General features: G+C 44.1%; 4 protein-coding genes across 4 annotated transcripts; all 4 read right to left on the minus strand.

The window, feature by feature from the left end:
- Positions 1-4,889: 4,889 nt before the first annotated feature.
- N7509_011413 (glycosyltransferase family 32 protein) lies at positions 4,890-6,094 on the minus strand (the record flags this gene model as incomplete). The annotated part of the gene is made up of 2 exons (XM_056636050.1): positions 4,890-5,579; positions 5,678-6,094. The coding sequence occupies 2 exons, from the start codon at positions 6,092-6,094 to the stop codon at positions 4,890-4,892; spliced, it is 1,107 nt and encodes a 368-aa protein (XP_056486670.1).
- Positions 6,095-8,708: 2,614 nt separating this feature from the next.
- N7509_011414 (uncharacterized protein) lies at positions 8,709-9,543 on the minus strand (the record flags this gene model as incomplete). Its single annotated transcript, XM_056636051.1, is given in 6 exon segments — positions 8,709-8,945; positions 9,000-9,030; positions 9,042-9,168; positions 9,183-9,269; positions 9,325-9,396; positions 9,432-9,543. Coding segments are annotated over 6 exon segments (666 nt in total), but the record flags the coding sequence as incomplete, so codon positions are not given.
- Positions 9,544-11,423: 1,880 nt separating this feature from the next.
- N7509_011415 (uncharacterized protein) lies at positions 11,424-11,896 on the minus strand (the record flags this gene model as incomplete). Its single annotated transcript, XM_056636052.1, has 2 exons — positions 11,424-11,587; positions 11,866-11,896. The coding sequence occupies 2 exons, from the start codon at positions 11,894-11,896 to the stop codon at positions 11,424-11,426; spliced, it is 195 nt and encodes a 64-aa protein (XP_056486672.1).
- A 93-nt stretch (positions 11,897-11,989) lies between these two features.
- On the minus strand, positions 11,990-13,783 carry N7509_011416 (uncharacterized protein; the record flags this gene model as incomplete). Its single annotated transcript, XM_056636053.1, has 5 exons — positions 11,990-12,546; positions 12,595-13,038; positions 13,087-13,155; positions 13,208-13,448; positions 13,502-13,783. The coding sequence occupies 5 exons, from the start codon at positions 13,781-13,783 to the stop codon at positions 11,990-11,992; spliced, it is 1,593 nt and encodes a 530-aa protein (XP_056486673.1).
- Positions 13,784-14,523: the final 740 nt, after the last annotated feature.

Raw genomic sequence — 14,523 nt, forward strand, 5'->3', positions numbered from 1 at the left:
TTCTTTCCGATCCGATCATGCCCACGATCACAGCACTACATAGCCCAGCATTTTCTAGGGAATCTGTGAATGTGAGTCATTGCCTACCAACCAAGGTAGTTGAGTTCAGGTAACAGCGATGTAAAGATCGAGTGCAATCCAATTCATCATCTCTGATTTTTCAGTAGTGTCACAATGGAAATACTCGTTCTTAATTGAGGCTTATTATTTAGCTTCCACAAACCAGAAATCTGTGAGCCCGCACAGTCTGTGCCCTTGCTCTCCGGTCATAATATTACAGTAGCTAGGATATGTTTCGTTTCGTGAAAAGCAACAGACTCTGTTTAACGTCTACGATGGAGCTTTATCTACTAGGTACCCTTAGATTTGCGTAGTATAAATGGCGTCAGCTAATATCGTCTTGGGTATGAATTATAATTTCTTTAGTCTAGGTTAACGCCAGCTAGGGTGTGATCGGGTCGTAGATATCTGAGACTTCTTACCCGAATCCTAAGGATAATAGATGCCCTCATTGGTGAAGACCGCTGACAATCCACTCCACCAGTCCAAATGGTCCAGACCAATGTCCCCAGAGGATGAGCTAGGAGAATTCAAAAAGTTAAACGTTTAAGGGCAGCTAGAAAAGTTCAAAATATCACAGCTGCAAGTATGGTATACTCAAAGCACAAATTGAATATAGCACCAAATTCTGCGACCACGAAAGCGAGACCTCCCAGTATTCTCTCACAGGGAGAAGCAGACACCGTGATAGTGTAATTTTTGTGATTTATATATTTTTCTTAACTAGAAATTTGTTCCTTAGACGCTGCCATGGTCTATTTCAGGACCATAATTTACTTTATTTTATTATCATAGAGATCAAGTGTGCCCTTAGTCCCAAGTTAAAATACACTACTCCTACAGAAAAGCACCACATTACTCTTTCCATGTTGGATGAAAACCTAGCTTATATTGTCAGGAGATACAAGGTTGAAGTTGTCACCTCTGTTAGTTATCTGCTGGTTAATAACAGTTAGCATACAAGACAATAGCATAGCGTGAGTGAACCAATATATCGCAGATATCGTAGGCTCTCCAGAAAGATATTAAACGAACATGCTTTCCAACGAGCGGAACCGTCGTGGAAAACCGAGTCACGGCTTTTCTAGCAATTAAAAGAGTACGCACTAAGATCAAGGAGATTGAACCTGGTGACAGAATTGTGAGAATAACAATACGGTGCCGATGGGAGTCGACTGAAGATATGTTATTCTCCATGATACATTAGTAGAGGCACCAGTAAACTTAGTAAATATTCCGGAAGACGTGGCTGATGTTGATCGCTGTGTGTAAACGCTGCTAAATAAAATACAATCAAAAAGCTTAGGAATACATAGAGTGCCGTTTTAATACCATGTCAAGTTACCTACAAGATTCAGATATTCGTTACTCCAATCAGGGCGGCAGTACAATTCCAGAAATATCTGGCTCTGGAATTACGCTTAATTTGATAGACACTTTCCTCGAAATAGGTCGGAAGGTAAGTCAGTTACTTGTGTACAGTGGAAATTCTCACTCCCTCAGAGGAAAGCATCTTAGAAAATAAGCCATAGAAGGCCTGAATAAACCTGCGATTGTTCTCACAGGAATATCTACAGTATCCTCGTGCTGTAGTAATCAGTAACGTACACGGGGATTCTTAAGCGGTAGATAATCTGTGCCTATGTCACCAACGCCAATTCTGTAAGCAGAGACAATCAACAAAGGACAATAATAAGTTAACCAACTAACAAACTGTGAAGGAAGTTTAGTCATCAAGAATAAAGCTACTTCTATCAGAGATATAATACAGTTGTCAGATTGCAATGTAGCAGTGATTTCACATAGAACAACCATTAACCACAGCAACAATATGTTAAATATGGCGATATCCTTGGTATCTAATACTAGTTCTAGCCTATCAAAGATAGAATGGTTGACTATATTGAAATACTAGAGTCAATACTGCGGTCCTATTGAAGATGTGATCAACAGATTTTATCTATGATGTATTTCCGATAAAAGGTCTTCTGAAATAGCCCGGCTTACACAAAAATCTAAGAACACTATCAAGTAAAGTAATTTTCCTCTCTCAAGTCATTGCTTCAAAAGCTTCAAAGACTCCACCAGGTCCTGTAAAAGCTACTCTTAACCAAATCATTAAAAGGATCTCTATCTTCCCTTACGTAACACAGCACATCTCGCGAATAAATCCTGTTACCTGAGCGCTGTAAACGAGAAAGAAGTTCCAGAAGCAGACAAGTTCAAAACAACAAATATCACACGAAGGTGGCTTATCTTTTTAGGAAGGCATCAAGTCAGACTAACCGCTACCTAGTGAGGTTAGTCTGTTCAGGACGCTATTTTTACACCAATAGGTGTCCAACAGGCTATACCACTGTTTTGAACCACCACAAGAGCTTCACAAGAGCAGAAAAAATACTGTTACACAAGCCTAGTCTTCAAGAAAAGAATGCATTCACAGTGAATATTATAATCGGATAGCAAAGAGAACAGGAAGTATATAGCAGCTGCTTTCCCCTTAGGGAGATCCCCACTCTCTCAACTCCAACTAATCATATCAGTCAAAATTTATCTACGAGCAAAAACTCCTATGTTACTACAACAGATACGGAGATATAGGGCATAAAATAAATAGGCGCCTCAAGAATTCACCTTTGAATAGTCGTAACGGGTTCGGGTTATAAACTTTCCACTTGAGAATAAACTAATGGGTGCCTTTAACCGGGAATTTTGCCAACGCTCGTACTATCTATAACGTGTATATCGATACTTGTTCTCCGCCAACACCAAGCTGGATAGGTTATACGACGGTATTATAACCATTTTTTCATTATTATATACCACTCCCGCAAGAAATAATGTCTCACCCTCTCTAGAGCCTGTACGGCTTGGACTTAACAGATTCGAAAATAAGATCTAGTTGAAGATTTTATATCAATTTAATTTAACCCTCTTTTTCTAGATTGCCATAGCACTGCTGCTTTGTCTCATTGTCTTTGGGTTTGGTCTCTGCTCTGCTACGCGACTATGTACTTCTGACATTGATAATATAAGTAATGTTGCCGTGCTAGTACAAGAGATTCAGTTATTCGACTTCCTTGCCAGCAGCCTTATCTGCAATACAAAGTTATCGGCTTGATTAATCGTACTTACTGCAACCCGATAATATTTTACAACAGACTTTCCATAACATTTGCGTGATTGACGGCGAAGAATTTCGTTTCAGTGGACCCTGATTATACCATATTACGAGCAAACATACAGATCTTCGGTAGTTATCACCCGATAACGTATACAAATTCATATATGGAAAGATTTATTATGAATCAAATCTGGAAAAACAGCCTAGGAAGTCATCTGGCACCCGCAGGCGAGGTGATTAACTACTACTAGCTTGAACTCGTTCCTAGATTTATCTCATTTGATATCAAATCTACAGATGGGAGCAGGACATTGAGTTACAGGGAAATGTGAAGACCGAAGCCATTATTTCTGCATGTAGCCTTGTCACTTTGGAAGTGGTGTGTTTAGATGATATCTGAAGACGTAGAACAGCACAATTATCTCATTTACTTCCGGATAGCGATTGCTTCTTTCTAAAAGACAAATATTTTCATGTGTCACCCTGGAAGCCTGTTAAGATATAATGATACAAAGCCAAAAATAGATATTCGGGATATCCAGGAGGCAGAAGATCGCTGGATATCAAATTCGTTGCCAGGGGCAGCTCATTGCCCCAAGGAACGAAATGAAGGTGACTCATTGGCAACTTCATACATTTTCTCAGACCACCTTCCGCGCAATAGTAACTGAAATTTCTCCCAGGCTCCCTGTCTCGTTAAAAGATGAAGCGGTAGTTGAATAATTGGTATCGACGTTGTTAACTTCGAACTTATTTCCGACTCTCCGCCACGACCCACACCAGGATACCGAGGCTATCCGCGCCGGATCATCAGAAAAGATATCAAGTTCGCCTTCAACGCCTAACTTGTATGTTGCGCTTCCGCAAATACATATTTTGTGTTCAGCTTTGGGTGGAATCGAAACGGCCTTCAACTCGTTTTCAGATATCAGACGAAATGTATCGCTCTTCTCGTAGAGTTGACCACTTATCCAGCGTCAGCGTTTCGCTTGAACTGTTGAGCGCAACCGCAAGGTGGAGTACCTCATGATATAGATATTTTTAATGGTAATGTTCCCTTCCGGAAGACAATTTCGAACGTTGATGCAGATGTGTTGAGATGAGCAGACCATATTTATGCCTTCTTGCTTTGTCTCATTCCATAACCTGTGGGGTTTTTCTTTCCAACATCGAATATTATTTTGAGTATGTTCATACGCATGTTTTGAGGGAAAAGTTTACCAGGTGAAAAAAAAAAATCAAACGAACTATAGCTCCGCTTATCATGTGTACGCGTCAAACTTAAATGCCATTGGTGTTGCGCAAGATCATGGTGTCAAGCAACAACATCCGAGGAAACTGGCCGCCACCATCGGGATTGGGAAGCAGTGAAGCAGTGTTTCCAAATGAATGATGTTGCGCGGCGGGGATTCACATTGCATAAGAGGAGGCTGGGACGCACTGCACAAGTTGATGATGCAGGTGGGACAAAGCGATTACGCAAGCTAGAGAGGGGTATGTAGCGGGTGGGACCAACGGAGCCAAACCCCCAACTAACCGAAAGCAGCGAAAAGCTTAAATTGCTAGATCAGTTAAAGGATTGGTGGTCTTCTCAATTTAGCTTCTATGCGCAGTTCGGATTCCAAACACTGTCCTACGGAGCCAGTTACGGCCTTTTGTTTGCACAATTTAATGCTGTCATGTAAAAATTGTGACCAAATGCTCTCTAGGCTTTCTTGTTCGACTTGATAGAGAACTCGGACGGAAAGCCTCGAAAGCGAGCGTAGACAAGGAGCATAAGCCGATCGATAACGTAAAGACCAGCCACAAGAACCAATGTACCTAAAGCAAACCATACCCACGGTCGCTCTCCCATCCACATTAAAATTTTCGCATCAGCTCGATGCCAGGTGCCACTTTGGAGGTCAGTGATATAAGGACTCAGGGTGGCTTCTTCAACGACTCCTATAGTGTTCGAAGGCAGTGAGTGTTGTTCTAGAAGATACTCTTTTACTACCATTGTCAAGAACAATGGCCCGGCAGATATCATGATGGCACAGTATGGTTGCAATCGGGCCCAACTCCGAGTGATTGAGTGGAAGGCGGGCAATTTAGAAATCGCCAATTTATAGATTGGGTGTTTCGGAGAGGCGACCAACAAATCATTAGTAACGCCAGTTGGCCGTGTAGGCTTGAAAAGAGCATAGTCTTTCACCTGATCCGACCCCATCATCTGAGCTGGCAAAGTGTTATTGCATCTTGTGTCCATGTCTAGATAGATACCACCATAATGATATAAAACAAAATATCGTATTGCGTCGGCCCGCTGGATGGGGAATGCATAGCTGTCCCAGGTGGGGACGAACCATGAGTAGTACTCAGATAAGAAGTCACGAGCAGATTGATCGGTCCATAGCTAATAGCAAAAGTCATTCGTGTGTTTGTTGATTTGGAATTTCATTGCGATTGCGATTGTGATGAGGGACCACTCCTACTTGATGGTGGAAGGCATACCTTGTATTCAAACTCTGAGTAAGCTTTTTTGCAGGTCTCTTGGGACTGGACCCAACGGTCGGGAATCTCCTTCGTCGCGGTAGTTTGATGAAGAATCAACGGGATTCGATTTTGTTGGAATGTTTCGTTATTATAATGTAATGTTTCAGGGGTCGGCAGGAAGACGTGAGGGCTAAAGAGACGCTCATTGCAACGCAACAGAGTTATAAGAGGCTCAAGCTTGCGCAGCAGTAGCCCGAACATGACCAAGTTTACCAGCAGGATGATACGATATATGGCTGCTTTCTTCGGGGTCTCCTGTTGCTGGCGACTTCCGGGGTCGAGCTCTGGTCCCAGTCGCTCTTCATCGTGTAGCTTATCATAGACAGGCCGAAGACTTTGTAGCGCCGATTGGCGGAGGTTATGCCAAAATCTCATTTTGGCCAAAGAAACGATTCACTTATGGGAGTAGGGTACGATTTGGTGATATTCACTTCTTTAATATGTCGAAGTCGAAGACAAGGAGGTCATGTCCGCGGGGAAGGGCGGAACGCTAGAGTGGGGATGCGGATAAGTCTTCGGGTTGTGTAGCTATTGCGTCGCTATATCTGGCACGTGTTTACAAAAATGGCATTCCATTTGACATTGACTTGAATTATCATCTGTTTTATATTGGTTGAATTCATTGTGGTCCAGTTAACGGAAGTCCTGCTCCGCGTCATCGCGGACGTAATGTAGCCTCCTCACGTGAACGGGGAGCTTTTCAAGTGACCACCTTACCTTCCCCAGAAAATCCCATAGTGGTAGGCGGTAACCTCGACAAAAGTGGTAGTTTACAGTTTTTTCGCGCCCAAAGTTCCCAACACCCCAAAGCTTGGCCATGGGAAGAAAGTCCCTAGCGATAAAAAAGCCTAAATTTGGCCGCCCACCCCTAACTCAATCACACTCAGTCATCGAATATTTTGCCGTCAGGCAGGCTCTTGACCGTTCATCCAGGCCGGTTTGGTCGATCGCAATCAAGTACCTCAGCGGCGTATCTATCATACGATCTTTTGTGGCCTCGTCCCAAATCGCCACAGATCAGCTGACTCTCCCTTCAACAGTACACCTTGGGCACCTTCAACTGCATTTTCCACGAAAGGGCACCACTGCCATTCTATTGGTGCATTGGTAATATTCTTGCAGCTACTGGTGGAACCTCAGAAATTAAAGGTGTGTGAGTGGGCTGTCGCTTTTCCTGATAGTGTCATATACCGATCAACTGATTCGACGGCCAGCTCAAGCTCACTGTTGGAATGATCACCAAGAGCTCCCAGCTGAATATTAGAAATCATACACCTTGGGTATGAGTGTGAGAATTGAACAGCGGCACCTTGCTTTCAAAAGCCTTTGAAATCTTCAATCTACATCCTTGGCCTCATTATGCTACATTAATGAGAAACAAATAAATCTCTTCATAATAAATCATCAATCTCTCCTCGAGGGTGGAGCCGAAGAGCGAAATTCCTCTTCCAACTCATGCAGTCTTTGAAAGCCATTCGGCCTCTGGTGGAATTGTCCGGAATATGACCATTGGCAAAGCCAGTGGAATGACGGCTCCCATTGTCATCACGGCTGATTTATCGAGTCTAGTACTCCAAAATATCTATCATTGGTGGTCTCACAGGGCTCTTTAGCGGAGCTATATCAATGGAGATGGATACCTATTTGGTCGCGGTGACTGTCCGCAATTTTTACAAAATTGAAGAAGTGCACGGGCGCGAAGAGATTATCACCGAGCTCAGAGTGGAAAAGCGGGATCTGTCATTGATTGCCTTCCTTCCTTGTGAAGCTGTACCAACAGGACAACGTTGGGACATATTAACGTGCTCAGCTCGTAAATTACAGAATTAAGCAAAGCTGTGAATCCTTTGACAAAGGGGAAGTAGCTAGAGTATTGATTTAATAAACCACGCCGTGGGGCTAAGTTGGAGAATTACGGTAAATGGCGTACATTTGCCGAATACAATAAAGGAACCAGTTCCTATTACTTATCATCTGGATGAACATGGAGGCATTTTTGATAATGTACTTCCTCACACCGGTGTTCCTCTAGGCGAAAATTTGACGTACGATCAAAACTTTAGAGATGGGAAGTAATGCACTTTCTTTCTACTTTGCCGCTTTGTTATTCATATTCATAGTGATCTCTCCCTAAGTGGGATAGGGCTTGATTCAGAAAGCGTCAAGGTTATGTACGAATGATTCTACCTATATCTGTATACTTTAGGATGTTTCTGAATTGTGAGGTTTAGAATGGCTAATCACGTGTGTGGAGTGGTCATCTTTATCTTGTAATATAATAACTAATGCTCTATGAAGTGATACTCTGGAGGATTTACTTAATATATCTGGCTATTAAAGAAATCTGGCAGCTTTTTATTACGTATATGCCTGTTACCATATATAGTTAAAGCAGGTTATATTAGCTTACTAGTTAATTAGTGAATAGACAAGATAGATAATTAAAGACAGAGGAGATAAGATTTAGGATAGTACCTAGGCTAAAAGTAAGAATAATACTTAAATCCAGGCATAAGAGACACTTATGATTATTACACCCTTCGCTTAGTTTTTGCTTTGGAACTATTCAGTTCAAAGAAACCCAAGTAATATTTGTGCTGACTGTGGAAAGCCAATATGGACCATACAAAGAGAGTGACTGATAGTCTACCCAAGATGAGTACGGCAATGGAGTAGCCAATTATGATCCCTTTGGACGCATCAGATCAGGTCAGGTAAGCCCAATTCCACCGTTTCGAATCGCCAGAAACAAGAAGAAATAACTGAAGTAGCGATGTATAGGGCCTAATTTGGTTGGGCGTTGGGTTCTTCTATACATGAGATGATTACCAGCGTCTATGTCCTATTGTGCTAAAGTCGCGAGTAGAATGATAATTCCTATTACTTGGTGTGCGGAGGTATAGTTTTGCGATTTAGTGAACATTATGCTGAGATAAAAGTCTAGGATAATTGCTATTATCGCGATAATTGTGGATAGAGACTGATTGATTCAGTGCCAGCGAGCGTTCTTTAGACCTAGGCGAAGGAACACGATACTGGTCGGCATGAGTAGTATTAAGGCTCTACAGGCACAAAGGGCGTAGAATATGCTGGGCAAATTGCTATCGTCTGTCACACTATCACTCATCGTAGAGCTAATAGATATTGCGTAAGTGGAGGGGAGCTGACCAATGCCACCTGTTGTGTGTTTTATATCTATTTTAAAAGATCCTAGGTATACACAGCGCTTTAGTACATTTGTAGACCAAACATACATCCTAAAAGAAATAGGCCAAGAAACCATATTCCGAATGTCTCTTAATTCTGGCAGACTTTAAATTACTCTGCAGTTTGAACGTTCCTCTTGTAGGACCGAGGCCTAAGATCTAGGTCTGAGACGTAAATTGAAGATTCAGTGGCCCAGTTGCCCCTCTTGAATAATCGAAGCATCGCATATTTGCTGTTATCATCTAGTTTGAGATACCAGTGCCTTCTAGCACGTTAAGTGCAATCGTTGAAGAATATGTTGGCTGTTGCTCCCTAAATGATAGACGTGGGCTGATTATGATATCTGCGTACGTGTTTTGTGAATGATAGAACCTTGTCGCAGGATATATATAACTTACTGCCTCCCCTTTTGTTCGGGTATAATATGATCGAAACGAGTCCTTTATCTCGCTTCCTGTTCTGACCGCAATCTATAAGTAGTCGGTCGGGCCGGAACGATGTATACAGAGATTGGTAGAGTTATTAGGAATGCTTAAAGCGAAGGTAAAATTAGCATCAGACTTGACTGGTAGATTGAAGATGCTCTCAGAATTTGACTCTCTTACGCCAGATGCGAGGCTAACAAAAGAAAAAACAACTATACCAGTCGCACGGCGTCAGTAACAAAATTTGATCAAATGCTAAGCAGTCTAAGCTTCCGCCGACTCACACAGCACACCAACAATAAATCCACTTTTGGTGGGTACCAACATACTGACAGGCCTCAAAAATGAAGTTGTTACTCAAAGCCCATAATCAAATGACATTAAATAATCAAGACTCGCTGCTCTTATTAATTCTGCTAAAAATACGTCAATCACCTAACTTCCAGATTATTCTAGTCACTGTTCGCAGATAAACTTGGCTGACTGTTATATCACATTATTGGTAAAGTTCAGCGACCGAACTCAAAATGATCGAGATCGAGATCGATCCACTCTCCCTGCTTTTTCCTAGTCAAGGTGCTTAGCTGCGTCCATGCCAAGTACGAGACCTACCCATCTGAGGCACACATTCACTGTCCTTGCGAAATACTAGAGAAATGATAGTTCGGGTTCAGTTGAAGATGCCCAGCTTGATCTTCGCCCGATCACCTCCCGCCAAAGCTATGGTTGATTAGCCAATCATAGAGCTCTGACTAATTGTCTATCTTATCGATTTCTTGTTTGGAATGAGTATTTTACTACTTTTGGATAATGCGTAGAACGCTTTGGTGGCACCGGCCAAGGATCTGATGGCGATGGGTTCTGAGATGTGTACCAAATTATATAAAATGAACTGGATATTTCGCTGAACTTTCTCTAGGACTGTTGGAATTTCCAAGTCATTGGCTAGTTGTGCAGCCTGCGAGACTGAACTATGGATCAAGTCACACAACGGCTTTCTCTTGCCATACAAAACAACCTAATCTGGGGGAGCGTCTCCCTCAGGAACTTTCAATGCCTCTGGTAGGTCTTAAGAATGATAGATGGAAGTGTTTGGAGATTAAGCATATGCTGCAGTGGCGAGCCCTACAAGAAGGAGAACAACTCGATGTTAATGCAGCATGACGATGTGAATAAAATCTCTATTCTACATAGTCAGAGCACAACAGTATCAGTCTGTGGCAGTGCAACATTTGGAGTCGGCGTTGAGGGAATTCTCGATCTATACCATGACAAGTCTGGTCATATTGCTTCACTTTCATGGTATGGACCGTGGAGTTGCATCGGAAACGAATTACTGGTCCATGATCTTGCTGAAGACAAATTTGCCGTGGAGGTGTCTTCACCCCCAATCAAAGGAATACTAGGAGATCTTATCGTGAACGTCAAAGATTGTCACAGTACAAAGAGCTCCTGCTTTATTTCTTGTATCACGGCTAATGTGCTCTCATGAGGAGAGTCTGGAGTCTCAACTGAGCGATCTGTGGAGCCAATATTAAGAGCCTCTCGCATAAGGAGCTATGCAGTATCATGGGCTTTCTCATCACGCACGCCTTCGTTGAGGGGGCTTACAGCTGGATGGATGAATGAATGAACAAATGATTTCATTTATCCTGAGACCTCGCTAGTCGATTTTAAACCTCACCCATTAGGCTGAGTAGGTATTCGTATTTTGGTGTAGTGGGCAAATCTACATCGTGGCATAATGAAAAATACGACAACACCATATATCTGTATACGCACGCGTACGGTGTCCCACTCCCTGACAGCGAACGTACAGTCTCATTACAGCCTGTCGTGGCCTAGTTACCGCTCCCATTGTTAGGCTGCCTCGTAGCGTGCAATTGCGAGACCTTGTCATGCCCCGACGAAATCCAGCACGGTCTTGACAATTTTGGCTTGCGCGAAGCTGTCTGCTTTACCCCTCTTGTCTTCACATGAGCAGTTGAGCCTCACACCGAGCTCAAATGCTATCACAAGCATTACCAATTCCTTCTTCTCAAATTTATTTGCAATTCGTTCAGCCTTGGACATTATACCAACACGTGGATGACTGTTTCTTTTGCGCCGCATGCGCAGTAGTCATCGTTCCACAAGCCAAAGATCTTGGCGTGGAGGACAACCAATGATGGGCCTGTACATAGCTTTGTCAGGTATGCCCGGCTCTTTGAAAGAGACCGTAAAACCTTCTGGTATACTTAGCTAGCCGGATTGGTTTTAATTCTCGGAGCACTTGGAGGACTTGACAAAGTCAGAAGGGCTGCAGAGTAAAATGACTGGTAACAAATAGGCTTGCAGAAATAGCGACCTTGGTTTCAGAGAAATAATTGATTTTTAAATCGCGGAATCTTCGTCAATTTGTCTCAAAGTCGCCTGAAGCGATACATTCGGTTGAATCAAAATAGTCTATGTAAGTATAGCATGCAAGATCACATAAATCACCAAAATTCATCTCACGGAAGCAAATTCATATACTAAGATCAAAGAATTCGAGCGCCCAATTCATCACATCGTCAGAGCTCGGTAAACCTAGAAAACAAAACCCACTTTTCAAACCCGTCGATCTGCTTCGGCCAGTGTGTCGATTGGGGAGGATAGCTTAGCATGCCTGCTGCTTTCGCTTCAAACGCTCAAAGCGCTCCAATCGCCAGCCCATCCCCCACTTCATCTCGATAATGATCAGTGGCACCATAGCGACAGTGATCCCCGCCAACAAGACAAAGGCCCACTCGGCAGAGATGGAATTGATGATAGGCTGGATGGCCGCGACACCCGCCGCACCAATCTCGCAGCGAATGAGATTGTTGACGGCGGTTGCACTAGCACTAGCACCTGGGTACATATCAATGATAAGCGCGCTATTGATAGTAAAGATGGCGGTGGCGCAGTACGCGATGATGTACTGCAGGATGATAGGGACGGCGAGATTTGTGTGCAAGGACCAGCCATAAGCGGCGGTGCAGAAAACGAAGAGCGCGATAATCCACCAGGTATTGCGCATGCGTGCGTATTCGATGGGGAAGTCTGGGTGGGTTTTGCTGGTTATGCGAGTCTCGAGGGGAAGGTTGTGTTTGCGGCAGTAGTCGCGCTCGGTACGCTTGTGGTTATAATCCATGATATAACCGATGGTGTAGGAGCCGGACATGCAGCCGAATCCTATTTCATTAGATTTTTGATGATTATTATTAGGATGAGATGACTCACCGTTGCCCAGGAAGGTTAGACCAACTTCCAGAGTGGTCAGTCCGTAGACGGATTCGAAGAGGTCCGAAGTGGATGAAGTCACCATGGACCACACGGTGTAGACAATGGCGCCAAAGAACAGGGTTATGAAGACGTCCTTTTCCACCAGGAAGGTCAAGGGTGCCAACAAAACTTTCCAGGTTACCTTTTGGGGGCTGGAGGGATGGGTGTCAACTTGAACGTCCTTCTGGGGGATAATGTAGTAGATCCAGGGTTTGTAAATCCCGTGGAGCCGAGCCGAGCCATTGCCAGCAATGGTGCGGTGGGTTTTGGGGAGCAGGATAAGGATAAAGACTAGACTGATTCCGGAGGCAATGACCAGGAACCAGAAGATGGCATGGTAGCCTAGAAATTGGGAGAGGATACCACCGATGACTGGGCCAACACCCTGGCCGAGCATACGAACTGGATGGGTCAGCACAAAGCATAGAGCCCGAAGATAGGATAACTTACCTCCTCCGAAAATTCCAACCAAACTGCCTCGCTCGGCGGACGTGGTAATATCGCCAATGACACCGGCACCTGAATTGTTAGATCTGCATCGGACGTTGAGCCGGGCAGACGTGGGACATACCGATGGAAATGGTAGCTGAACTGCCCGCAGCTTGCAGCGCACGGAAAGCCATCAACTCCCCATAGTTGGTCGACACACCCAGCAAAATGTTGGCCAGAATATAGACTATGAAAGTGCCAATAAATACACTGCGGCGACCGATCACGTCTGAGAAGGAGCCCCAGAAGCTGGGAGCCAGCCCTTGCACAATCATATATATCGTGACGGTCAATGTCACGAGCGAGATAGACGTGTCCATTTGCTATACTTATTGTCAGTCAAAGTAATACGATAGAAAGGCTCCAGATCACCCACCTTGGCAATAGCCCCCAGAGCTGGGAAGTAAATGTTGGAAGAGAGGGGAGAGAAAATGGCTGCCATCGACACAATGCAGACCATTTCCAACTTTCGAGGCCGGGAGAAGACATGATATGCGGCCGGTGGCGGCAGTTGACTTTCGAGTTTCATCTCTGACACGGGACTTCCCAATTCTTTCTCATTTCGAGCGGCTAATTTGGGTGTACTGCAGTTGCTAGAGTCAATGGACTGCCCGTTGGCCTCGACATCCTTGATCTTGTCTGTGAAATTGGACGGCATGATAGGCAAGAGCAAACTGGGTTATCTTTTGATTTCGTATCTATAACCAGACAAATCTGGAAAGGAATATCAAGATTATCAATGAGGAAGTTAGATGTCACGTAGAGACGGACTCTGCAGCATCGATCGGCTAGCGACCCTTTTTGTATCTTGACGCCGGCTCTCAGAAAATCTACTCCGATAATGCTCTCATGCATTGAGAATAGGGAGCGTGCTCCACTGTGGGTTTTGCCCAAGAGGACCACTTCCTGGTTTTTTCCTTGACAGACAGCTGGTGGCAAAGATGACAATCTCTTTCAAGTCAAGACATGATGTTCAATTCGTTCGCTGACTACATGTCGATCATCGGGAAAGTAACTGTACCTCGACGCCTAGACTTTGCACGATCAGGGGTCTGTCTCTGAGTTCCCCTTTCAGCATTATCCCAGCTCACTTTGCCAATGCATCACTGATTGTCGTGGGAGTTCTCCTCCCTCCTTCCTTCCCTTCCCGTCCTGATTATCCCCTCTCCCTGGGCTCACTATCGCTGGCTGGCGTTGTCCTAGCTTCGAAACACAAACTCCTGTACGCGGATACTCTGAATCGGGTGGCTCTGAGAGGAGAGGAGGTTTCCGCGGTGTGAACATCTGGACGATCCTTTAACGAATGTTGGATACCAGAGCCAACCCGCGGGCTTCCAACCTGAGTGTGACGATCACGCATAAGCTATGTTGCCCCTAGTCCGCACGGGTCCAAAAGAA

This window comes from Penicillium cosmopolitanum (assembly GCF_028827165.1).
Source record: "Penicillium cosmopolitanum strain IBT 29677 chromosome Unknown utg000009l:1.0-9042332.0:1.0-9050551.0, whole genome shotgun sequence".
Taxonomy (NCBI): Eukaryota; Fungi; Ascomycota; class Eurotiomycetes; order Eurotiales; family Aspergillaceae; genus Penicillium; species Penicillium cosmopolitanum.